Source organism: Hirundo rustica, chromosome 2, assembly GCF_015227805.2.
Source record: "Hirundo rustica isolate bHirRus1 chromosome 2, bHirRus1.pri.v3, whole genome shotgun sequence".
In the NCBI taxonomy this organism is placed as follows: Eukaryota; Metazoa; Chordata; class Aves; order Passeriformes; family Hirundinidae; genus Hirundo; species Hirundo rustica.
This window is the reverse complement of record NC_053451.1, coordinates 57,682,252-57,708,741: the sequence shown is the minus strand read 5'-3', so window position 1 is coordinate 57,708,741 and position 26,490 is coordinate 57,682,252. Positions and strand designations below refer to the sequence as shown.

Genomic DNA, 26,490 nt, shown 5'->3' with positions numbered 1-26,490 from the left:
AATAGACTACATTTGCAGCTGGTACATGCCAACCCACTTGGATTTTTCAGGACAGGAATTGTTACCTTATGTACAGATAGATAGATTTTGCAGGGCATAGCTGCACTGTTCCCACAGCATGTAGAATTACCCAGGAATTTCCTCTTTTCTCTATTTTAGTAAATCACCACATAGGCAGTAGAAACTCATCAAAGCATGCCAGGTGTGTGTATGGACATATGCACAGACAGATGTACAGTATCCAAGACCATACATATCCATTGTTTCTACTATGAAGCAGCTCAGAAGCAATTTTGAAGAGAGGGGATGCTTTTTTAAATACAAAGTACCAGAGATTTACTTGAGAGTTCAGCTGGTGGAAGAAATCTGAATCTCTTTGCACATTCTGGGAAAGAGCTCATCAGTAATCACACATTACACTCATGCCAGGAAGACCTGCTGTTCGTGTTAATTAGCTGCTGAAGCTTAATAGTTCAAATTACAGAATCACAGAATATTCTGAGGTGGAAGAGACCCACAAGGATCATCAAGTTCAACCCTTACGTGAATGGCTCATACAGGGATCAAACCCACAATATTACTAGCAACATGCTCTAACCATTTGGCTACAGATCTTTCAAACAGAAGCAATTTGCTTGCAGTGGTCCCTTTTGAAAGACACTTGTTAAATGATTAATTCCTAACAACATACAATCTATATTCATCATAACTCAAAGAAATTTTCATATAATCTATTTATTTTTAAAAAGATAAATATTTACCTCAATCTCTTCCATCTAGGTACGTTTTACTCTACCAAACCACACAGTCATTTTAACACTATGGCTTAATTCAAGAAAACATTCTGCACATCTTGTCAAGAACAGCTAAACATGTCTCTGTTAAGTGATAATGAACAGGGTAAGGTAGGTGATAAATTCAGTTAAGAAAATCCTTTTCAACCAATTTTTTTCAAATTCTCTGGGAAATGGAAAAGAAAAGAAAGACTTTCACATTACCTCCGCTTAAAGGCCTTTTCACCCATCTCTCGAGCAGCTCTCTTAACTTCCTCAGGAACAGCGTCCTTTTCAGCTTGAGATACTTGGTAAACCCTGTGGCCAGCGTCCAGTCGATACGGCCCACCTTTGCCACCTAACCCAGCAGTGTCTCTCCCACCTAAGATGGTTGAGATAAAAAAAACATTAGGAATATACATTTGAAAAAAACCCAACAAAAAACAAAAAACAAAACAAAACCAAAAGAACACACTTTCTTTAAAGCTTCCACTGTCTTCCATCAACATGTTCCAAAAACGTTGCTAACAATCCCCAGTTGAAATATTTATCACCAAAGGTTTTCAAAACCAAACAGCTATCATGGTAAAGAAGAACTTCCATGGAATACTTGTGTTTATAGTTCCTTGAGTCAAGATTCATAATGGTTTGTATGCCGTACAAAGGGGACCATAGAACATATAAATCTTGTACATCTCCTCAAAGTTTCTGGTCCCAGACTCTGTCTTCTCCCTAGAATTTGTTGGTTTACACTGCTTCTAAATCACTTTACCTAGTTACCACTATTATGACCAAGTAGAATTAGGAGGTACTTTGCCTGTTCTATGTACCTCTTGCCTACACTACCTACATTTTTGCAGCTACAGGGACGTGGGAGAAGAGAATGGCAAATTAATCAGCCTAGTTTCTGTGGCTGCAAGCTTCTTGTTGGCCAGTAAAAAGAAACAAAAAGAATATAATTGAAGAAGACATCTGCTACATATAGTTTCAATTAGACATTGCAAATACTTCCTTTCTTTTATTGGCAAAAAGCAACCCTGTATTGGGTAAAATAGCTCTAGGCAGAGGACAGCTTTGTATAAAACCATTTCTGACTGGCACAGCATCTCCCTTATATATCTGTCAATGATGCACTAAGAAACCAAACCAGAACAAAAAACAATGATAAACCTGTTCCACCAGCCCACATATTTCCACCAACATGTGGCATGTTGTGTGGATCCACTTTTCCATGTTTAGGGGAGCTGACATCCAAACCACTTTCCCTCTCAATGGTTATCTGTAAAAGAGAGAGAGATGTAAATTTCCCTTACAGTAAAGAAAACATCCTCACAACTGAATAACATACCAGGTGTGCTGAGTAGCTGTAGGACCAGCATTAGTTGAATAAATGCAACATTCCACCTCAGAACAGAGCAAAGTAAAACAGGGCTCCTGCGTGGTACATTAGACCCACACTCGAACTAAGACTACTGCCACATCTGAATCCCTCTGCATTCTGTTCATACCCACACTAGAAATTGCTTCCTGATAACTGCCCAGCACAACTCATAATCCCCTGTAGACAGAATCACCTGCAGTTCAAACACTTCTCAGAGTATTTATTGTGTATCCACAGCACTGCACTTCCATTTACACATTTCATGCGCTGCAGTCCCACATTCCCTACTGATGAGTAGATCGATGCTCCTCTCATGAACAGGGACCAAAGAGATGAGACTGGTCAGCAAATGGCCAGTTCAAATGACAGGCTCACACAAGCCTCAGCGTGGCTGCCTGGACCACAGAAGTTCTCCTGTGTTGGGTTTTCTAGACCTGTCCACTGACGGCACTTTCACCGCTGATTCACGGCGCAGCTGAACGCCCAACAGGTGCCAGATGGTCAGGGCTGAGACGCTTTAGCTGGGACTGGATTTCAGTGGGTGACTGAAGGCAAAAATACTCCTTCCCGTTATGAACTCTGAGTCATGTAGTAAATCAATGAATCATCTTTGAACTGCCCCTTACTAATCGTCTATAATTTAGTGCCATTTTATGTTGGGGTTGGTTTTGGGTTTTTTTTGACAAAACCCAATGACTGAGATGGAAAATTAATGTCTCTAACCACTTAAAATTAACTTTCTTCTTATCTACCATAATACATTTAATTCTCCAATGAGAGAGAGTGTTATGTGTCCTAATAACTACAATTTATTGCCTTCTCAGAAGTTCACTGGCATTATCAGGGTTTTCACTTAGAGCAGCTTAATCCTTGAATTCACTGTCTTGCAGACTCACTTCTGACATGAATTCCACACATGTTTTTGAACTGAAAACATGTGCTCTAACAACACTGTCCTGGCAGCTATTCAAAACATCATTTTCTTTCCCTTTACAGAATTTCTATCAATTCAAAGAGGTACAACACATCCTCTGTGAACCATACCATTAGTGTAAAATCAAGATCTAGTCTGATAAATTACATCCATTTAACATTTGTATAGGGAGAAACATGTAACCACAACAGCATGTTACCCTTAGGGTTATATATACTTTTTTGGTTTAAGGGATTTCCTCCAGAATAACCCATTCTTCTCTTTTTTTGCATAACTGGTGGCTTTAAAAACTATCAGAAACATTGGTTAATAAAAATTGCTGAGTTTAGTTATAAAACCAAAATGACAGTTCCAGCTCCATGAAAGAAACAAACAAAAATTATTCTATAATGAGAAACACAAAATTAGGCAAAAATTTTACATGTTCATGCTTACATACTCTTTATAGAAAAATATTCCTTCTGTAAAAGAAAGCTCTATGAAACAAACATTACTATAACCAGTGATGTAAATGTTGTATTCCACTTTTGTCAAGTTTTTCCATTAAAAAATTTCACTAAACACTTTGAAATACAAACATGTTTTAAATCTTCAGTGAAAAGGACTGTAGACAAAAGAGCTTTGTTGCTCATATATCTTTCTCAAGTATAAGTTGTTCACAAATAGTGTTTCTAGTACACATGCACTAGACAAGTTTCTAATAGAAACCTATTTTACAACAGTATTGATCTGATTAGATCTGATTAAAGTAGGTATTTGTAACTTTGAAATGGCATGTGGTTAATAGAAAACTTTCTATCTTATAAGGATTATTTTTTCTGTATCTTCTTAAAAGAACACCAAACATCCAACATTGAATTTCTGTAATTTCTGTTAAAACTTTGAAAAAAATTAATTGAGAAAAAAGAAAAAAAAAAAAAAAAAAAAACCCACAAGGGTTACAATCATAGCTTCAGAATGCAAGTACTTCACTATTTTTCTCATTATGTACAGTTAATGGCTGAATGGATAACACGGAAAATTCAATGATACTGAAATGGAACACCACCAGCAGATGTAAATGTCATGCCAGTGAATTGCAGCAGTTTTATTTACTTTTCTTTTAAGTATCACCTATGCAGACAAAAGGTAGTAGAATTTTGCTAAGTCTGAGTACTTTAACAACCAGTTTTTATTACCACTGGTTTGCTGGGGTAATTATTTTTCAAATTTCCATATACTTGGAAACTGCAGTATCTTAGCACACCGTACAATCCTCTGAAGAGAATCTTCTGGATGTACTTTCCTGGTTTTTCTTTGGCTCTTAGATAATTAATGCCCTTAGTGACTTGTCAGACTTTTCACCTTCCCATTCCCGTACCTATGGAAGGTAATTTTACAAGTTTCAAGGTAATTCTAAACAAAAATCTTGCCTCTATTCTGAAAGCATCTCTACAAACTAGGAGTTAGACTAACAAATACCTACGTTAGAATTGAAAATATATTTTACAAATAAATAAACAGTAAATCAATGAGCCATGACATGAAATCAGAGGGGGGATGGGGAAAAGACTGAGAGAAAAACTTTTGGACTATGATACATACTTCAACATGACAAATATAAAGACATGGAAGAGCCATAGGTAAACCACCCCTCTGAGGACTGGAGGAATTCTTGACATTAGAAACAATTGGAAAAGTAGATTTAAGGGCCAGAAATCAAAACTGGATGGATTCTGAAACCTGAGAAACTGAAGAACACTCAGCAGGAAATATCTAGTTTATCTGGAGTGAGAAGGAAGACAAAAACAAGTGCTAAAAGCAGAGAAGGGACTTAAGCAAACCTAAAATCCACACTAGCTTTGCCAAGCTTGTCTGACTGTAATTTCTACAATGAGTTTTTTATTACTGTTATGATTTATATATATATTTAAATATATAAATTATTTCCTTGCTTAAAAAGTTGACTTGTCCCCTCCTGAATACTTTCCATTTGAATCTAATTGCAAGACTTCTATGAACTTTGTTTCTTTCAACAAGTTTTGATCAATCAGCCCTTCTTGAGAGAAATCTGTGCTCTTCCTAGCTATACATGCACTGAAAGGCACTATTCATTACTGCATCATTGTGCAGATTCCATACTGCCTGGTGTGCATATTATGGCTGTGTGAAACAACACACAAATTCAGTCTTGCAGCCTTGAGCTCCAGCTATGACGCACAGGTCAGAACAGAATAGCTGGATAAACTGAATTTTTCCCTCTGAAAGTTCCTTTTGATTTCCACTATTTTCAAAACATCCAAGGCACACATGTTTCTATTGTCAATTATCTAAACTTGTTTATACATATTGGTGATTCACAATTAGAATGTGAAAGCACTTTTCCACTCCCTGTTTGGGCGGGTTTTTCTTCAAAGTCTTCATCACACAAGAAGCACAACTGCCATCCTCTCCTGGAATATACAATTCTTATTTTATTCTCTGTAGAGAATAAATGATAATTGTCAGTATTCATCAATGATCTTAATCTCTGGTTTCAAATACTTGTTTTCTCTCATTTTCTTTCTATATTCTCAGGCACTTACAGCAATAGGTAATGGGTACACTCATAAGGACTTTGTGATGCAGGCTCTGTAGGTCTTCCAAATTCAATTAAACATACAAAAAATTTGCATGAGAAGAATACGAACAGTTCAGGTCAGAAAGATGTCAATGGAATGTGCTTTTCTTAAGAGCCAATGGCATGAAAGAGTGCTGAAGAAAAAGGGAAATTAAGAAACAACCACAAATACCACGACTTGTTAATGCCTTGACTTAATTTTCTGGTCCTCCCCTCTTACACATCCATTAACTCCTGACAGCAAGGGTAGCCAGGCAGGAATAGAACCATTGATTTTACATTCAGTGAGAGGTAAATGCTATCTGAACAACTTGCTCTAGATCAGTTCCTTCTGAAATACATGAATGTACGCCAAAATGGTTTTACATATTCAGTTTGGAAAGTAAGTGATCTTATCATCCTTCATGAAGAAGATAAAGAGGCTCAAAAAAGTCTATTACATGATTTACTGCACTCAACAACACAGTGAAACCAGGTGTTTCACATCTGTGCCGTATTTATGCAAACACATACCAATCTGTAATAGCGGCCACTGGGAAGCTGAGTTAAAGGCTGGAAGTTTTGTCTAGACTTCAGCTGGTCAGACAAACTATTATATATTGTGTACTAAACAAATCTTAACTATTTTGGAAGTGGTTCTAGAACCACATTCATGCCAGTTAAGTGATTATGGGATTGAATTCTATTGAATTCTGATGTGAAATAATCTAATTCAATAACATTAACCCCTGGAGAGTGAAGAAACACTGGCATACTTTTGACACTTTTATAATCGCTCAGTAAGAGACAGAGGCTGTATTTGTTGAGGATCACACAGCTGACCCAGATACACTGTGCATTGCCCCTACAAGACACTGTCACAGCTATGGGAAGAAAAGAGCTTGCATGAACTCCTTAAAAAATAACCCACAATAAAAGCATGGGAATTATGAAGACTGATGCTGTCCTCTGTTATTAAAATTATTGATGCCCCACACATATCCATATTTCATTCTAACATATGAGTTATTTTAACTATACAGTACTTCCCTTTTGAGTTCACAATTAATTTTCTTACAATGTATTGCGTGAAAAATCTCTCTGGCTCTCTGAGTAAAGCTGAACAAAAGCATTATCACATTCAGCTTCAGCTGATTTTGTGGAAGTGATCTTGATGACATTTTAGCATCCAGTATTCTTAATCCTAGATTGCAGCAAATGAGAAGGGAAAAAAAAACAACAAACCCACCTTTAAAAAGAAAAATAGAATCCCAAGCAGCACAACTGTGCACTTCTGTATCTTAGCAAGGACTATTCAAAACACATCTGCATTGAATGTATATCAATAGCTCTTATTAACGTGTTTATAATAATATCCAATGTAATGAGTAAAAGACACTTAGCAAAGTCAACTGAAATGAATGTTTCAGAAGGTCTATTATTCAGTCATTCATGTTTCAAAGTATTAACAACATTTCCCCAAGTATTTTAAGCCATACATCAGCTTTTCTCTCTTCAAGTCTGTTACAACTAACTAAAGACTATAATTCCTCAACTTGTATTTATTGTGGAGACAGGGAAAGAGAGGGAATTTAATCTTCTCCTGTCTCGTCCCACTTGAAATTTTATTTGTTCCTGGCAAGTTTAAGCGAAAGATTGAGCCAACAGCTTTCACTGTCCAAACCTCCATTACAGTTGTGTAAAAAAAAAATAAATAATTACTCTCTAAAACATGGGCCAGAACATGTACTCAGAGTTAACTGCTGGCAGAAAGAGAACTCATGGTTACAGGTTAGGAAATACCTTTTAGAATTTGTAAGCAGAAATCAGACAAGCTTGAAAATATTTCTAGCTTTGAATAGAAAAGTAATCAATAAATGACAGCTTTCAGTAAAATGTGAAGGGCTTTTTCCTTAACGCCTACTGTGTAATTGAAATGCCGATTTTTTGGTTTTTTGGTTGTAGATATTCCTGCCCTGTAACTGACACTGCAGCACTGCAAATTGGCCAGAGAGTGGATGGTCTTTTAATACAGCAGCTTACTTTTGTATTCCGACAGGGTTAACTTCATTAAAATTTCTGAAGGGCGCAGGAGGTGTCAGTGCCTCCCATTCAGGACTGCTCGCCAGAAAGTTCTTTTGTGGGGCTCACAGCAACAAAAGCAAGTTTCTGCCTCAGGAATGGCAAAGAAACTCTGCTTTCTAATGGGGTTGAGCTGCCTCATGTACAGGGGAACAGACCTTTCACCTCTTAGCTTTATTTATCTCTGGCACTGACAGGGTGAACTCCTATCTAATCCCCTCACATAAAATGCAATGCTTATTTTAATACTCCAAGTACAAAAAGGTGGAAAAACCAGAAAACCCCACCTTGATGCCAGGCTAACATCCTGCAGGTGTAAAGGGATGAAATTTTTACTTTATAAAATAGTCTATGTTTCCATTCTTCAAACCTCCCCAAATCAAGTATTTCATATCCTTTTGGGAATGTTTAAGCAGAGCTGGGCATTCCTTACAGACTTTTAAACCTCCATAATAGAAATAAATGGAATTCCTCCTTGTTGCATGCAGTGACAAGAAATCAATCTCTCTACTAAGCCCTTTTAAGCATTCAGTGGATCATTCCACAAAGAACACATTTACTAAAAATGCAACTAGCATGATTTCATGCGCCACAACTGAATAAATGCATACAAATTATACAAGCAAACAGGGACACAGCCGCAGTATTTACAGCTGTAAAGAACATTTTTGGAGGAAAATCTTTAAGAAGAAAATTTTAGGTTGTCCAAATATTGTTTTCACAAAGCGCTTATTCTACTATTAGTAATAATACTGCATTACTGGTTGTGTCTTACTGTCGATCAGAAGAAAATAGGGAAAAGAATGTGTGCATTAAGATTTGAGGTAGAATTCAATTCGTACAATCCAGGAGCTTAGTTCAATGTAAATTAAGAAGGTGTGCATTAGCTTAATTAGTTGCATGATTAGACAGTCCTGGAAAATAGGCAGATGTAGGCTGGCAAGATCCCATACTTCATTTACATTTTTTATCATAAAGGAAAGAAATCTTCCAAGATCCAAATGAGAAGATATCCACTCTTACCGTAACATATCTGAGATGTGGAAGGAAAGAGGTAATCTGATATTTTGCCTTTTCTTTAACATAAAACACATTAAACAGGGCAGTTTCTAGTCCGTGAAGAATATAGGTTACTTTCCATAGAAAGCACTAAATTATTGCTGAAAAATATTCATTGTATGAATATAAATGCACTAGAAACACTATGAAGTATCTAAACTAGCTTTCTTCATTAGTGCTGTAGACAGACTGAGCATGCATCAGAAGAATATTGCAGGAAAAGAAAGGAAAACTTTGCACATTTTTGCCTTTGGGTGATTTGAGGGATGGTAATTTCTTTATTAAAATCAGTAAAAAATCTGCTTTCATTCTCATACATTATTATGAAAAAAGATTGACTTTGACTGTACCAAAACACAACTGTACTCCATGTGAAAAATGCATTAAGTAATCCATCCCACAGTGGCACAAAGGATTAGGAAATGTATTCCATGGAATGCAGAATGTACTTCTGCAGATGTGCAGAAGACTGATGTTTCCCTGAAGCAAAATAATTGCTTTTCTTTTATTCCTGAGCTTCTCCAACCTTAAACCTTCAATATTAACCTAGGTATGTTAAACTTTCAGTATTGTCCTACCTGCATTTAACAAATCACAAGAACATACCATCCTTTAACATATTCTTTATCAGCAGCATGAGTATATGCATTACATTCTCAAAGAGCAAAGAAGCTCCACATCAGGCAGATCACAGGCTAACCTCCCTGCTCCATTGTGGTTTTACACTCTACTGTGAAATTGATTCTACTAAAGAGAGAAAGAAAACTTATTATAATCTGCTTACACAAACTAGTGAGAGAAAGGCATAAACAGACAAAACCTCCTCTAATGGCTTCTATTATGTTCACTTGTACCATATCATGTACAGCTTTTTTCTATGTACTAAAAGTTGATAGCATAATTTCTTTTCACATCAACAGCACAAAATTGAGTCCACAAGTAATTTTTCCACAGAAAAGATATTCAGTCTTAGACAAGACAATGGAAATGTGTGAAATGCTCTGTTTCTTCAATTGTATCCTGAAATGAAAAAAACATTTATCGTACTGCAGTATTAAACTTTTAATATGTTTTCTTTTTTTCATTTTACTTCATTTTGATTTTCTATCTTGTTTGCAAAACTTTGCAAGAGTTCGGACTGAACTAATGAAGCTTCATGCATCATCTGACTCCTGTGAACATTTAATTCTAAAAGTAGCATCTAAAATTCATGCAGGCATTAAGCTTTTGTCTTGAATACCAGAATTATTGAAAGCATCATAACTTCGATGGAATTTTAGAAAAATGAATCTGGATGGGGAAGAAGTGGAGATTTGGAGTGAGATTTATAAAAAGCTGTATCTGGCTTGCAAATGAAGTTTATATACACCAACTAAAAAGACCAAACCACTGTACAAAATGCTGCTCTGGACTCTTTTCTGAACTAAATGCTGTCACTTGAAGAACCAACTCAGAAACTGCACAGCAGATGTATTAAGGTATTTTGCCCACAAATATACACTGTACAGCTTAAAAGCTGGAAAACAAAATAAAGTAATATGACAATATAATACATTTATTTCATCTAATGGATCTTCTGTTATGCAAACACCTATGTAAAGTCCATTTTCCTCTCATTATTTAAAATTCCATAGTCAATTCTATTGAATTATATGATGTGAGGCCATAATCTTTTTAGTATTCTAATCCACCATGAAATATTATCAGAGAAGACAGATAATGTCTGTCTAGCTTGGTTATTTATTATGATTATTATGCACCTCCAAGATCAATGAACTCAGAAAACACTGAATTTGACTTCTCCTGGAGTACTGTGAATAATCAACAGCTAGAAAGATGGGATAAGTGAACACATCATGTCAGTTTGGAAAGGTCCGGACTGAAGACCTTAGGGTAAAAAGAAAGTTGAAAAAAAATTATATGTGGAATGAGAAATGCCTGATTTTATGTATATCTCAGACCTTGTCAACATTGACCTTAAGAAGCAGAGGCAAAAGTTATTTAATATCTACTACACTGGTTTCTTTTCTAAAGGAAAGCCTCTTATAATTTGCATTACTGTAACATGTCAGATTATTTAGATTTTCCCTATGTTTGTCCTTTTGATAATCAGGGAGCCACTTAATTATTAGTATGCATTTGACTTGCTGGGGCAGCAGGATTTCACTGGTGGTAGGAGCTCCAACCTTTATGCCAGTAATGTGCACCACTGCAGACTTTTTGAGATCTTCAAGACGGTGTGTTGGGGTAATAATATTTTCTCCCATGAGAACTTTGGCCTTCTGCAGGAAGGTCAGAGGAAGAAAAGGGAGCTTTGTGCTGGATCTGCTCTAATAGAAAGTCAAGGTTACTTCCCTCCTGTTCTTTGTCTGCTCTAATTAGACTGGAAGATCTCCTTAGGAAAGGAGAATGTATTTTAGCCATGTTTGCAGAGTGCTTCTAACAAGGGCCTTACTCAAGCTGACAAAATTTACAGAAAAGGTATCTGACAGAGAGCCAATGATCCTTATCTGAGTTGCTTTATCCCATAAATACTTTCAGAGACATGCATTTATTAAGCTCTGTGAGTTTGCAGCTTTCCAGTCTCATGCTTCCCCATACTCAGATGCCTTAATTCAAGAGCTGCTACACAGCTGATAGTCCTCAGCTGAATAAATTACATGGTCCATGAGGAGGTCACAGACCTAAGCTGTGGATTTGGGGCTCACGGACCTCAGAACTGGAAACGCTACCAAACTGTACCTCGCAATCCACCTATTGACTAGACAACTCTGCAACCTGCAGTGTTTCAAGATTTTCAGGATCCTGTGCAGGTCTGCAGAATGCCATCATATGGTTATTCCAAACTTAGAGAAGCTCTCCGCTACACGCATTTCTCGTAATTTACGGCGTTTCTACCGACAGCATTTAAAAGCGGAGGGAAAACACTGTGATTAGGCCACTACTGCCCTCGTGTGGTCAGAAAGACGGCTCGGTGCAAAGCGGAACTAGAGAACGGGGCGCTGAGGGGAGAAGAAGCGGCCACTCAGTGCTTTTGTCTCGGTTAAAGAACTGTAGCTTTGCCCCGCTCAGTCTTAACATCAGGAAAAGGCTGGATTTTTGTTACGTTATTAAGTGCAATGTCATTTTTTAAAAAGAGAGAAAACCCCCGAACTATCAGTATAGATTAAAAGAGATTCTGAGCAGCAAACATAAGCGAGTTGGAATCACTGAAACTCCTGAATTATTCTTTAGATAAACATCCAACCTAAAAAATTATATTTCATCAGGTGAACTTGCATTAACCTGAACTTTAAAGTACAGCTTCAGAAAATAAGAAGAGGGGAAAAAAAAAGGATGCATTCAATTAAAAAAAAAAAAAAAAAAAAAATCACCTAAGGGGTGGATAATGTAGAGTTCTACATGATTAGCTGCATTGAATACAAATGGAATAAATGAGACTATTCAAGGAAGGGAATAAGACAATCATTATCCAAATCGACTTTCAATTCTTGCTCATTATGAAATACAGTCCCTGTGGGACTGGCTACATGCAAAGTTATGATGATCTCTTCAGGTAGTTCGAATTCAAGATAATCAATGCCTAGGTATGACAACTGGGGGAAAAAAAATAGCGTGTGTGTGTGCAAATATATACATGTAGCTACGTGTGAATACATACAAGATACACTCAGCTGTATGTATTTGAATACATACAAGATACACTCAGCTACATTTGCACACCCCTCACCTAATTTAACATGATTCTTTTAACAGTAAATGTGAGATTTTTTGGCATTACGAATACTTCAGGAATGCACTCAACTTTGAATCAAGTTCAACCTTTACGTCAGGTGAAGCCACAAAAGCAAAGTGAGGAAAAAATGGGAGAAAATGTTTCTAGGCTGATCCTTTTCATTGGAAGGGCCAGGTTTCATACTAAAGTGTCAGTGTCTCTCCTACACAATTCCTTTGGACTGACAGACCTACAAAGAAGTACACCATTTTTTAAGCTGGGTGTTGCCCATCTGTCTTTGGACTAGAGAGCTGGGATAACGTAGGTATTGTATTATTCAGGTTCTACACAGCACATGCACTTGCTCGTGGGTAAATGTACCTTGTCTGTTTTTCAACAGCTGGTGCCCACTCAATTCACACGTGCTATATCCTTGCTCGGCTCAGTCCTACACTCTCTGATCTTGACATCACATTGGCTGAATCATCTAGGAAATTCACCTGAGCTTCCTAGAGTTATAGGAGACATAAACCTGAGTCAAACGTTTCAGCTTTTTAAGTTTCTGAGGCAAAACACACATCACACCGAACACTTATGTAACAGTGGGGCTCTGTCACAGGCCAAAGAGAAAGAAGCAATATCCATCCTTGAAGAAGAAGTGTAATGCAGAACAAGCAGGCCTTGACCTTTAAGATCTGGGACATATCAGGAAATTGTGACCTTGTTTTAGGACAGCAGAAAGACAGGAAGATGGAAAGAAGTCTCTTTTTCTTCCTTCTTAACTATTCACTTAGATGTAAATATGAATTGATTTCCAATCAAGTACCTGAATGTTTATGAGGAAGGCTTCCTATACCAAATATGAGAGAACAGTCCATAGGAAAGCAAAATAGTTATAATCACAACTACCTAACTCAATAGGCCTTTATATATAGCCAAAAACAGAGGGCACCACTGCAATTTCTAAACCCGATCTCATACACTTAAGAGATGATACAATTACTACAGGTTCAACAAATACATTTAAAACCAGACACAAAACCCCCACCCCAACCAAATAAACCCCTCCAAAGTCTTAGTTTACAAGAACTATTATTTTTTTTTTTTTTAAATCAATCAGATTACTTCTTTGGACAATCTTGGTACTGAAATGACAGGACTATCCTCAGCTTTAGGAAAGGAAATTACTATCCTCAGCTTCAGGATGTCACTTTGCATGGTGATTATAACAGAGATCTAGACTACACCTGTATTTCAAAAAATGTTGTGAATTTGAGTTCAGATACATATTAGCATAAACTAGATGACAAAGCTTTTGCAATCTTTGACTAAGCCCATTTTTATGTGCTCTACAGGTTTGGATATATCCTGGGACTTTTGAAAATGATGGCAGTCTGAGTCCATAGCATGAAACATTTTGGACAACAATCTACAGCAGGAGAACATTTAGTGGAGTGAATACAGAACAAAACTATTTTTGCTAATAGCCACAGATAAATGCCTTAACATCTATTGAAATACCTCTAAATGACGCACCTTTTAATTACTTTTATCTAAGCATTGTACTTTATCTAAATGAGACATACCACTAAATAATGCTTACTGAAAGACAGTACCTGAACTATATCAGAATGTAATCAGTGCTGTTCTATTTAAATTCCATCAATAACCCTTGGATGAAAAAAGTAACACAAGCTTATCAATGTCTGCCTATTGCCACAAAACTTTTAGGGCAAGATTTTAAAACTAAATTGTCTTTCAAATTCTCTTCAGGTAATTGATAATGAAGTGACCTTTTCGTCAGAGACATCAAACAGTGAAAAATGGTTTTTGGAGTAGAGTTCACAGCTTTAGAAAATGCAGTATTTTGTTTAGATTTTGTGTTTTAGACACTCCATTTTAATAATTTCAGAATACTGTAATATTATTTTGAGTTTAAAACTTCAATAAATGACAAAACATTCTGACTCGCCTGTATAAATGCAGGATTATGTAAATACATACCATATTTTGATAAACTGATTTGGTAGCCTCAAGACTTCAGCAGTTTGAACTCTGCTGAGTATGTCAGCAATACAAAACAAATGTTGACTGTTTTGAAGATTGCCACAAATTATATCACGGGAGCCTAATTACTGATTACAAGTGGAACAGCTGGTTGTTTTCCTCTGTTTCATTGCTTATGTATATCCAGCCTCCTTCTCAGAGCTAATATGTTTGGAAAGCAAAAAAGCAGCCCTAGAAGATAGTACCAATAGTTCCAACTGAAGCCTGGTTAAAGATTTGATTCCAATTATTTGAAACGATATTTATATTGAAAGTCCTTCTTTTTTCTCTAAAGGGTCAGGAAGAGTCAAAGAATTTGTGCGTCTTTCTGCAGGTCAGTGGTTCCCAAACACACAGACAGGTCTTGGACTGGTCTAAGAACATCACCATGAAGCTTTGCTAAGCCTTGTGGCAGTTTTGTGGGATTCAACAATGGCAGTTTTAAGGGAAGGGGAAACTGGAGGTGGGTGGGTGATATGTGGAACACTGACAATTCTCTTAAAATGAGTCTCTGCTTACAAGATGATTGGGAATGATGGGTTTAGTCAAAGAACTACAGAAACCTCATTAGACTCCAAGTTACTTAACACAAGCATGCACATGAAACATTATACAAAAGAAGATAATTTTCATACACTTGAATGATCAAATCAATATATGGCTGCAAAATTTATCAAATTTTGAAAAAACAGGTATTAGGAAATACTTAGCTGCACCATTCTTAGCAAAGTAATTGTCCCTGGATCAGGAGACACGTTCTTGCTATGCTCAATTACACAGGAAGCTACATGAATATGTTTTTAAGGTAATAGGACCCTTTCATTTCCAGAAATGAATGCCTTAATAAAGTACTGCTTTTATGTCTAGGCCTATTGAGAAATTAAGTAGGAAAGGTGAAGGCCATCATATCTAATTAGCAAAATACAGAGTTTACACAGCAACTAAATATCTATTATCTTATTGGAGATTACATAAAATTAAAGACCTAATTCATTTCTTATTGCTCTGCAATGCCTTTGTAAACAAAGCCTTCTTAGGTCTCGTTATCATTCCATTCAAAGCAAAGGTGAAAAAATAAAGTAGGGAAACAGAAGTTAGTGGTAATCATGCAAATCAGAAGATCACATAGGAGGCTATTTTCAAGCCCTTCAGCACAAATCAAAGAGCATGTAATTTCAGTTCTGACAAACCACTGGTTTGACACAGGAGAAAAAGAAATATATTCTAAGGAGACTTTACCCTGGAGTGTGCCTAGCAGTGAGGCAGGCTGTCAGTGAAGAGAATTTGTACAGCAGATTTTGAAAACTGCTTTGTGACTGTGGGAAAACTTCTTAGCCTTCTTTAAAATGGCTGCTTGAGATTTCTAGTTAAATGACTTACATTTTCTTATGGCATGTACTTTCCAAGCCAGTCTAATAATTTGTTGTCTATTATTGATAATACAGTAATATTGTCAAACAGAGAACTAGTTATTTAAAAAAAAAAAAAAAAAAAAAAAAAAAAAAAAAAAAAAAAAAAAAAAAAAAAAAAAACAAAAAAAAAACCAAAAAAAAAACAAAACACCTATTAAAACTGGTCAAACTCCCTGGGCTGTAAACCATCTACATCTGACCATAAGATGGTGCTAGTGCTACTGAACTGGCAATGAACATGGCACTGGCAAAGCCACACGTGGCAAGCACAAAGATGCTACTGGGTAACAGTTTCCTTTTCTCATGAGTTTTATGAATGGCATTAGCTGAGGTCCAGTAACAGGAACATGTCAGTTCTTGCCCAAGTCTCTGTAGCCCACAAACATCTTGTAGAAAGGGAGCTAAGAGTGGGAAAAGAAAGTAAAAGACGTTTTGGCCTAATGTATCTCATTCACAAAAAAACCCATCCCAAACCAGAGAGAGATCTAATTAAGAATAGCCTCATTTTGTTTTCCTATTCTAATTAAAGATGCAACTGAATAGTCCTGAATGTTCACTCTGTGTTGCAATGGTGATCACACATACTAGCCAGTACATTAACACTCATATATACGTACAAACATACATGCACACACAGCATACAAGTGTATGCTGTGTATTTTCAGCATCTACCTAAACATTCCACATATATATATCCTATGTATAAATATCCTTGCAACTCTGCTCAGGCAGGAAAATTATCAGGATTAGCCAAAGGCTCTACTGTGAATTCAAGGCATTTTTCACCTAGGTTTCAAGTTTGTTTTTCAAAGTAAAACTCCATTTTTTTTTTCCGAGAATTTAAACTCTGGAAAAGTATATAATTTTCTTAAAAATTAATTTCATTATTGTACATTCTGAAAGCTGCAGTTAAAAAATCAGTAGGAGATAAAGAATTTATTTGCATTTAATTGCACCGGAATTTGGCAAAAATACAAACAGCGTAAGACAAAAAGTCTGTCAGTAACCATAATTACAGGGGTTACAAAGTGTTTTTAAATTAAGCTACTGTGCCTCTATTTTTCAGGAAAGAAGTCATTAAATTTTTCTCACAGGTGCACTTCTACTTCACAGAGTTTTTCAGCACAGCTCTCCCTCAACTCCTTTCCAAGCTGAAAACGCATCCATAGCTCATTTTGTGACATTTTCCAGTTGAGCTTTGTGAAGTCCTACCTGCACAGGACGACCATCTTCCTGGCCAATCATGTTCCTCCAGTCCTGCAGGGACTGCTGGAGGCTTTCCAGCCCAGTCTCCCAAAGCCTCACGCCTCCTCCCATGTCCACAGTAACCAAACCTACTTTGCCCAGCGGTGCCAGCAGGGCATCAGCATCTGAGATCTTAGAGAGCCAAGATGTATACGGAGAGAGAGACTGTGACCTGAAAAACAAGAATTAATGTGATCTTTCTTGAAGCTGCAATTAAAAGGGGTATGAGTATTGCTGCAGTTAAGGCACCAGTTAAATGAAATTACACCCTCATTTCATGAGAGACTATAACTAAGCCCTGTGGACCCATTAGTTTATTTGAAATTTTCACCTACTGAAACTGGACATAACCAAAAGACACCTGACTGTATAAGAAGCAGTATAAAAGAACAGGCTGAAAGGTAGTATGTTTAGTATGTTGCCAAAAGCACTGCTGTAGTTCAGATACATTGCTGTATCTGATCTATCTAAAATTAGTCCACCTTTAGAAAAAAACCAACCCATTAAGAATATAAAAAAGTAAAAAGACGCTACAGAAAAAAAAAACAAACTAAAAAAGAAACAGAGAGAACATGATCTGTGCACTGAGGAAAATACGTTTCCATCAACTTAGAGTAACACCTTTCTCTAGTGCTTTAATAAAATATTAAGATTTAAACACTCATTTAATGATGACAGCCTTATGTACAGAGAATTGTAGAACATTTTTAAACAGTCAGTTTGCTGACAAAAATTTACTGCTGAAAGACGGGGCCTAATGAGTACATGATATGAAGAGAAAATTAGACAATGTAGGGAAGAACTTATGCATTTTTCAGTACTGTTAATTACATGCATAAATGACTTGGCAACCTTACTGATGGCAAAATTAATAATTTTCAAAAATATAAGTAGGAGCAACACATATGCTTCTACCTACGACTGAAACCACCATGTACTAACTCAACTGAAAGAATTACCTCAGCATTTGACTGGGCTAAATTTGCCAGAAGGCAGGAAGGTTGTTAGATTTTAACAGAGAACTATTCATATATATAATGAAAACTTACCTTACTCATCAGTTCTCACTGGAGTATGTTTTAAAATCTGAATTAAACTTCTGTTCAGATCCATACACAGCTTAAATCCTAATGCTATTTTAAGCGTCCTAATGCTGAAATAAGGCTTTGTAACTTCTGTTATTTGCTATAAAATCCTAGTGAAAAATTAAGTGATTCCTTAATATTTTTATGGTAATGTCTTTCATTTTTGAATGACTGTGTAGGATGTAGGCCAATGGTGAACAGTGCAAAAGAATTCTCAATTAAAATTTTCCCCAGATTATTAATGAACTAGGATGAATTTAAGTGATAATAAGTACTGTCAAAATCAACATCAAGTGAACAGAATTAAAAAAAAAAACTTTGTGTGTGAGTTTCATACATGTGCTATTTAAATATGCAAAGTGGAGAGAGTGCTACTTAAAACATTTATTTTTATTATTATTATTACAGTAGAAAATGACAAATTGGGACTAAAATATATCTTGATACAATAAAATATTTGCAAATACTCTCTACAGTTGTGACAGACAGATGTTAAAACCAAACAGAAGCCATCAAATCTGGCTATTTTAATTTATCATACAAGATACTTGGGAATGTATACTTTCCACAGGGAGAACCACAGAAAAGCTCAAGCAATTTTCAAAGTGAACTTTATATAGAACCAGAACTTGATTCCCAGTTTCCTAACACTTAGCACTGGATCATTTTGCCTGTCTTTCTCAGATCCTAAGGATAGGGAAAAAGGAAAAGAAAATAAAGACTGCAAACCACAATGAAAGAGGGTTGAGAATAAGTTGTTGGAAGAGGGGGAAGGAACAAAGGGAATGAAAATCAGAAGAAAAAGATACTTTTCATATTTACTAATTAAGAGCTACATTTTCATCAGCATTACCTAGTAAAACCAGATAAATAATATTGACAAAATATTTTATGCTAGGTATGAATTAGTCTTACTTTCCACATCAAAAGAAATATTTGCTTATCCTGAAGAAATAATAGACACTAAATTCTCTTTGCTCTTCTTCTAAGATGACAGTGTTCTAATCAATAAAATCAGTTACCTAGGAATTGCGATGTATTTGATTTTCTTTGAATTAAGATCTGTTACTTCCAAGTATCCAGCAGCTGGTGGAGGAGTGACATCTGAAAACAAGCAAACGTTATTTTCCAGCTACATGATTAACTGGTTATTGCATTTGCATTTAGCAGATGAAATGTTAGCATTTTATTATACAGTACCTGTCAGAAAATGATAAGCTTTCACATTCAGTTCAGGAATATAACTTGGAAATAAGGAATTGTTTTACTACTATGACAGTGAGTAATCAGACAGTCACAGTTACAAAAGAACAATATATTTGTATGGCAAATGTCAAAATTACACACAAATATAGCTCTGCTCACAAAAGCACTATTCAAGCATTTCTGCAATCCCTAACTCACTGCTTTGATCTGTTACTGAAAATAATGTCAGTTGTTTATCTGACTTTAAAAGCGTATTGAGGAGCATTTCAAAACATTGTGTTTATGACTTTCATTTGAAAACTTCTCAATAACACTAACCTAACACTGTTTCCTGAAACTGTACCACACTTTTGCAGGCAGATTCTCAGTGTGCAGAGATTTTATAACTTACAGGCCCTAGACTATCAAGCATTAAATATTCTGTTTATGGACAGTTCAATGAATGCAACTAGTATATGGTCCTTCCCTCAGAAATAAATTTGTGTTTATGTGCCTACACTGGCTTTTGCCAATTTATGAGTACACTGTGCCTGGGCTCAGAAGTGGCTTCCAGTTAGGAGCTGACTTTCATCTGTGTGGAGTAATTGGAGGCAGTTTTTCAGAGAACAAACCACAGGACGGAATCACAGCGCCCAGCATGGATACAAAATGGATGAAAGCAACTCCAGATTCTCCTCTGAAACAACGTATCTTTCACCTCCTTGAAATGAAGGGATCTGACCTTATCTGTAGAAGTGCTGATGCTTGCATAGAATGCACACAGAAAAGACCGGTAAGATCAGCAGCATAAGGACATCGAATATACAAAGGAGCACACAGGATAACCCACAGCAGCACTTTATGCATATCCAATGTACTGAAATATCAATAGTATCCATGCCTACAGCAGCACATCTACTGACTTTACTCATCTTCATAAAAATGGGAATATCAAACACATCAGAAACAGGGGAAAAAGGTCTGGAAAAATGCAGGTTTGTGGGCCAAAGACCACCTTTGGTTTCCCCTACATTTTGTTACTGTTTTAAAATGTGCTCTCTCTTTTAGCAATGAAGAATAACACACACATTAAAAATTCTAATGAACATCTAGAACAAGGGCAGATACTGAACTAGAAAGCGTAGAACTTTGGGATAAGAATTAAAAATTAAGTTAATAAATTAGAGAAAGAACACAAATCAAACAAATTAAAGACAATAAAAGGACAAAGGATTGCAGAGTAGGAAGCCAACAAAAAGGCAATCAAATGTTTAAATGCTACACAAGAACTGCTAGCTAGGCCCCAGAACCGCAGTCAAGAATCTTGACGATGAAACATGAACATCAGACATGAACAAGTGCAGTTTTTTCTTCTTTTGCCAAAGCCTGACTGAGAAGAACGGCTATGCACAGCTCCAGACATCAAAAACCTTAAGGAACACAGACAGAGTGTTTAGTTCTGGGCTCCTCAGTACAAGAGAAACATGGAGCTCCCAGAGTGGGTCCAGTGGAGGGCTACAAAGATGAGGAGACTGGAGCAACTCTCTTATGAGTAAAGTCTGAGGGACCAGAGCCTGCTCAGCCTCAAGAAAAGAACACTGAGAAGGGACTTCATCAATGTCTGTCGGTATCTAAAGGAAGGGTGTTAGAGGATGGACCAGGCTCTGCTCTGTGGTCCCAAGAAATAGGACAAGAGGCAACAGACAGAAAATTATGGCCAGAAAGTTGCACCTGAACACGAGAAAAAACTTCTTTACTGTGATGTTGACCAAGCACTGGAACTGGATGCCCAGAGAGGTTGTATAGGTTCCCTCCCTGGAAAAGAACTATTTGGACACAATCCTGAGTAACACACTCTAGAGGACCCTGTTGAGCAGGGAGATTGGATTGGATGACCTCAAGTGGTCCCTTCCAACCTTACCCATTCCATGATTTTGTGATATGAAATAGTCCTGAGCGGTCAGAACAGATGGGTTATAAGGACAAATGCAAGGATTTTTTTTTTCTTTTTTGGCTAAACAGAGGGTTGTTTTTCTAAAAACACATCCAATGCCATTGAGACGATTGTGATAAAGAGAGCAGTATTATCCTGAGTGAGTGAAGTATTCAGTTTTGTTTAGAGAAAGAAAAGATGAATACCATGAAAAGCTTTTCTTCCAAGGAGAATGAAGCAATGCAATAGGCCAATTGTTTGACAAACATGAGTTAAGAAGAGACTAGATGTGTCATCCTGTCCCTATATAAACAGGTGGAGCAGATGATGTGTCAAGACTATTTTGGTAACATTGTGCATTACACTACATGTTGTTACAGTTACTGTCATATTCACAGAGATACACCCTCAGTAATTGGCTGTTATTTTATGTTCATCTATAGGAAGTGCTGAGAATCCAAGTAAATATTTGATCTCAAGTAATCCCTCATCTCACAGTCTTGTTTTTAGAATAAACATTAATTTTTCTTTGCTGGATTTTGCAATGATCTCTTTTCTGAGTTTATATTTTGTGTCCATACATCTATTTGGCAGTCTTTGGGGAAATTATTACTTGTTATAATTTGTTTTCAAATATAACTATCATTTGGTTTAGAGTTCCAATAAAACATATAGGCAATTATTTCTTTGCTTATTGTTCCTGGAACAGCTTCAGCAATACATATTGGAGTATTCTAGAGTTTGGCTGAGTACTTTTGAATTATTTATAGAAATGGAAGGCTTTATGCCAGAACTGACCATTTGTCCAAGAAAGAAAATCTGATGGATATGGAAACAAAATCAGAAATATAGAACAATTTCTCAAAGGCAACAGAAGACAATAGTGCAAGAACCTCAAGGGACTGGCACACACTTGATTTCACATAGCAGGATGCCTTTGCTTCACTTTACCATCTCCCAGGGAAGGACACAACTTTCACGGGTGACTACAGGTTTCTAATACAGAAACAACGGAGCACCATTAGAAATAAGCAACACTGAATTTCAAGGGACCAAGACGGTTAAGCAGCAATTGGTAGCAGTTAAATGTATATTCAATCAAATATTCTGTCAATCAGTGAGACTGAGAGGCAAATTCCAGAAGAAATAACAGCCCAGCAGAGAGGGTTGCAAGAACAGAATCTCAAATGCGCATCCTAAGGGCTACTACCTTACTATCGCACCTTCCAAGCGAGCACAAAGACACATGCTTCTTTTTCTGTCTTCCCTTTTTTGCTTGGAAATATTTTTGATTTGTGCCATAACAAGGGCAATACTGGGTCCCTCTAATCCAGTACCCTGTCTCCAAGAGAAGTTAGGTGCTTGAAATGTGTAAGAACAGACAAGTGCGCAGGGTATTTTCCTCAAGTCACCAACCAGCTCCAATTCAGGGGCTTCTTAAACTGAATGTGGTGTCTGTGTTTTTTTATCTATATATTTAGTTAACTTTCCAGGAGTTGGTCCAGTTTTCTTTTGAATCCACATTTCAGCATTCACAACATCGCTTTGGAAGCGGTTTTGCAGGTTAATACTCTATGAAGAACTACATCCTGTTTGTTTTGATGAAGTTCCTAACAGCTCCATTAGCTGTTCCCTAACTCTGGCACTGAGAGCAAAATTATTGGTTTTTTTCCACATCTCCATGCCATTCATGTTTTGGTAGAACTTGCTTTGTTTTTGTAGAATTTTGTAGAACCATATGTCCCTTTCCTGATCTTGCCTTCACATACTGAAGGATTGGCCAATGCAACCTTGCTCATCCTTGTTGTCATTTTCTGAACTTATCTCAGTTCAGCCATCTCCCACCCTGAGATGGAAGACCAAAACTGAGCAGTGTTATGGACACGTGGATTTGTACAACAGCACAAAAAAGTTCTCTTCTTTTTTCAGTTTCTTCTCTAGTAATTCTTAACATTTGATTTTCTTTTTTCAAGTGTTACAGAGCTTTGAACTGCTACCTTAATGAAGTTAAGATAGCAGTTCATCTATGGTGAAAGCAAAATAATGCTTGTAAGACGCTCTCATCATCCCCATCTTTTTTGATGTAGAATTAGGATTTTTTTCTTCATCCACATATTCATCTATACTGAATTTCCCCTGCTACTTCCATTGCATTCACAATTGTAGTCCTTCACATAATTCTTCATGGTAAACCCTTCCTAACATGTATAATAACCACTATCACCAGCAATGTTACCTCAGTGTTAATTCAATTTTCAACTTTTTTCATGACATACTAAATAGCACAGGTCACTGTAGGATTTCCCTCATAGCTCCTCCTCCACTAGAAAATCCAGTCATTACTTGATAAATGGAAATGTCTTGAAAAAGTCCTGAAAAAGGCTACGGTACAGAAAAACCAGAATCTTGCTCAGGTCCTATTTAATTGAAGCAGTAAGGTTACATTAAGCATGATTCAGTTAAAATTAGTCTTTGTAATGCATAAATTATAGCATCATTCAGAAAAGAAAAATCAATGATAACGATCTTCAAGGCATGAAATCTTTCAACTTAAATGGCCATAAAAGACTGTTTAAATCTCATACAATTTTCTATACATTTAAAGCCATCAATCCCTATTCATAAATACAGTTCATCACAGCTGAGAAAAATAATTAAACTACTTGGTCAGAAAGAAGCTACTTCTCAGATTGATAATATGCTCAGGTTACTGGTATCCTGGATTCATGAAGAATGTCCCCTGGCTTTTAATTATAACAAACTAGCAATACAAGGTGTTACACAGCACAGCAACTTAAAAGGCTTCTAGAAATAGCAGTCAAGATCTCAATTTAGATATCATTTGGAAGCACGGAGGGAAGATACCTCCTTCACTCTCAAATTAGCAAACTAATTTTAACAAAAGCTCAGAAGATCTACCTTCTAAAACACTTACTTCAGATTGAGATTTTTTTTTCTGTGAAGGCCTGAAAAAAGTGACCCAGTCTGACCCTTCTGCAGTTTATAAAGTATGAGAAGATTACAGCCTGAAGTCGTATAATTAGTTCCAAGATTCTAACTCCAACTAATTTTATTAAGTTTAATCTTTTTAATATTTTTAAGAGGCAATCTTTCCTTCAGTTACAAAACAAGGTAACTGAAGTTTTCTACCTTGTTGATATCCTTGACTTGGCTTCTTTAGTCAAGTAAATGTTTTATCCTCTTGGTAATAAATAAAAAGGTTTCTCTGCATAGGGAAGTTGATTCATGTTAAATAAGGACAGGCAGATTAGATCATTCATTCTGTTTGAGTTAATTTGAAAGAAAATGTTATTCTAGGACAGAGAGTTCACACAGAGATTAAATCAGGAATAACTTCTTGTGCTGATGAAATCAAGCCATTCTACCATACACAAATATTTTGGGCATTTTCTCTTTTGATAGTAAACTTTGGAGATTCCTAAAGGTAATTCATGCAAAACTCACAAATGCTGTTATTTAGCACTAATATGTATATTTTAATTATTGGCTGAAGAAACTAAAAGTTATAATGGTAACAGAAAGCTTGGCATGGCAGCACAAAAATGTCTGAAGATGTGTAGTCTACACCTGCTTTATTAATGTCAGAATGCAGGAAGGTTTTGCTGTATGTGAATGTTGTTCATTGCAACATTCTCTTGGACAGACAAACTAAGTGGTCTGGGTTCTTCAGTTTGGAGAGAAGGCAAGAGTGACTGAAGTTTGCCAAGTGATGAAGGTGATGGTTAAGGTGAATGCAGAACTGTTACTCATCCAAGCCTACAATGCTAGAAAATGGGGATCTGATAAACTGGGTAAGAGATCAGATGATCACAAAAGACCACGAACTTGTGAGATTGCTGTGAAGATGCACACGTTCAAAGAGGCACCAGATAAAGTTGTGGACAACTGGTTCATAAAAGGAGACTTAAAGACTTAGGCAGGGATGTCCTCTGCAACATCCCCAGCAAAACAAGTGCAAATATTGAGAAAGTATGAAGAGAAAGACAAAGAAGTGGACAGGCTCACATGCATTCCCAAAATAACCTCTCCTATTGTCCCTGCTGGGGATAGAATTCTGAGTTAGTCATACAACAGGTTTATCACTGCATCTTCGTGTGACACTGAGCAGAAGCTAGAAATACTGGTGAAGGACAATTGCTGAACTGGAATGGTCATATTCTATTACTGGGTTTCCTCTGCAGACAGGGGGAAATCCCATCTACTGAGATATCCACAGTGTAGACACCCTGTTAATTCCTCAGAAGTATAATTCAGCATGCTAATAAGATTCAAGTTAATTTTAAAACTAAGTGCAACTGCACTAATTTCTTCTCAAATACCTGTTCTGTGACTATTTAAGAACATTCTAGAAAAATTAATGAGTGATAGCAGATTACAAAACAAAAAACAAGTGTGTTGCAACACAAGCATATGAACCTCTTACCTTTTGGGTAAATGTCTTTCAGAGGCACATCTCCAGGTGCTAAAATTCGGACTATTTGATTAGAAGCCAATAAAGTAACACAATTGGTTTGTTTCGCAGCTCCTGTTTTCCTCTGGGCTCCATAATAAAATGGATCAGAAGGAGAAGCACGTTTGTGACTCAGAGAAGAGTTTCTTTTCCAGCTATATACTTCACTGGGAGACTGCAAAAGAGAAGGTGTCTACTGAAGAGAGCGTTACTATTATTAAATCTAAGAACAAACACTTCTTGATAAGTTCCATTTCTTATTTAATTTCAAATCCAATGTAGCTATCGTGGCCATTTCTTATGCTACCACATGACAAGGAATGACCTGGATTATTTTGTCATCAAAAACTCCTATAGGAGCGAAAACCAACAAAGCATCTACATGAGTTTTGGGCATCAAGATGTTCTGAAGATCTGAAATTAAATTGCCTTTTTTTGTTTGTTTGTTTGTTTTTACCTTGAACCAGGAGCAGAAAGCATTGAAATAACATAAGTTGGAATCAAACTGTGCAAAAAACGTTAGGTTTCCTCTAATATATAGACACAGGCAAACAGATATTTCAGTAATAAATTCAATAAGGCTGGGACGCA

At 36.5% G+C, this 26,490-nt stretch overlaps 1 protein-coding gene across 2 annotated transcripts in view; it reads right to left on the bottom strand.

The window, feature by feature from the left end:
- VWA8 (von Willebrand factor A domain containing 8) overlaps positions 1-26,490 on the bottom strand; it is a 189,629-nt gene that overhangs the window by 26,922 nt on the left and 136,217 nt on the right. For both annotated transcript variants that reach the window (XM_040054627.2, XM_040054626.2), the window contains exons 35-39: positions 25,873-26,074; positions 19,333-19,414; positions 17,193-17,397; positions 1,944-2,052; positions 999-1,155 (exon numbers count right to left, since the gene is read on the bottom strand). In XM_040054627.2, the coding sequence (XP_039910561.1) occupies positions 999-1,155; positions 1,944-2,052; positions 17,193-17,397; positions 19,333-19,414; positions 25,873-26,074 (755 nt within the window). The remainder of the gene's footprint in view (positions 1-998; positions 1,156-1,943; positions 2,053-17,192; positions 17,398-19,332; positions 19,415-25,872; positions 26,075-26,490) is intronic.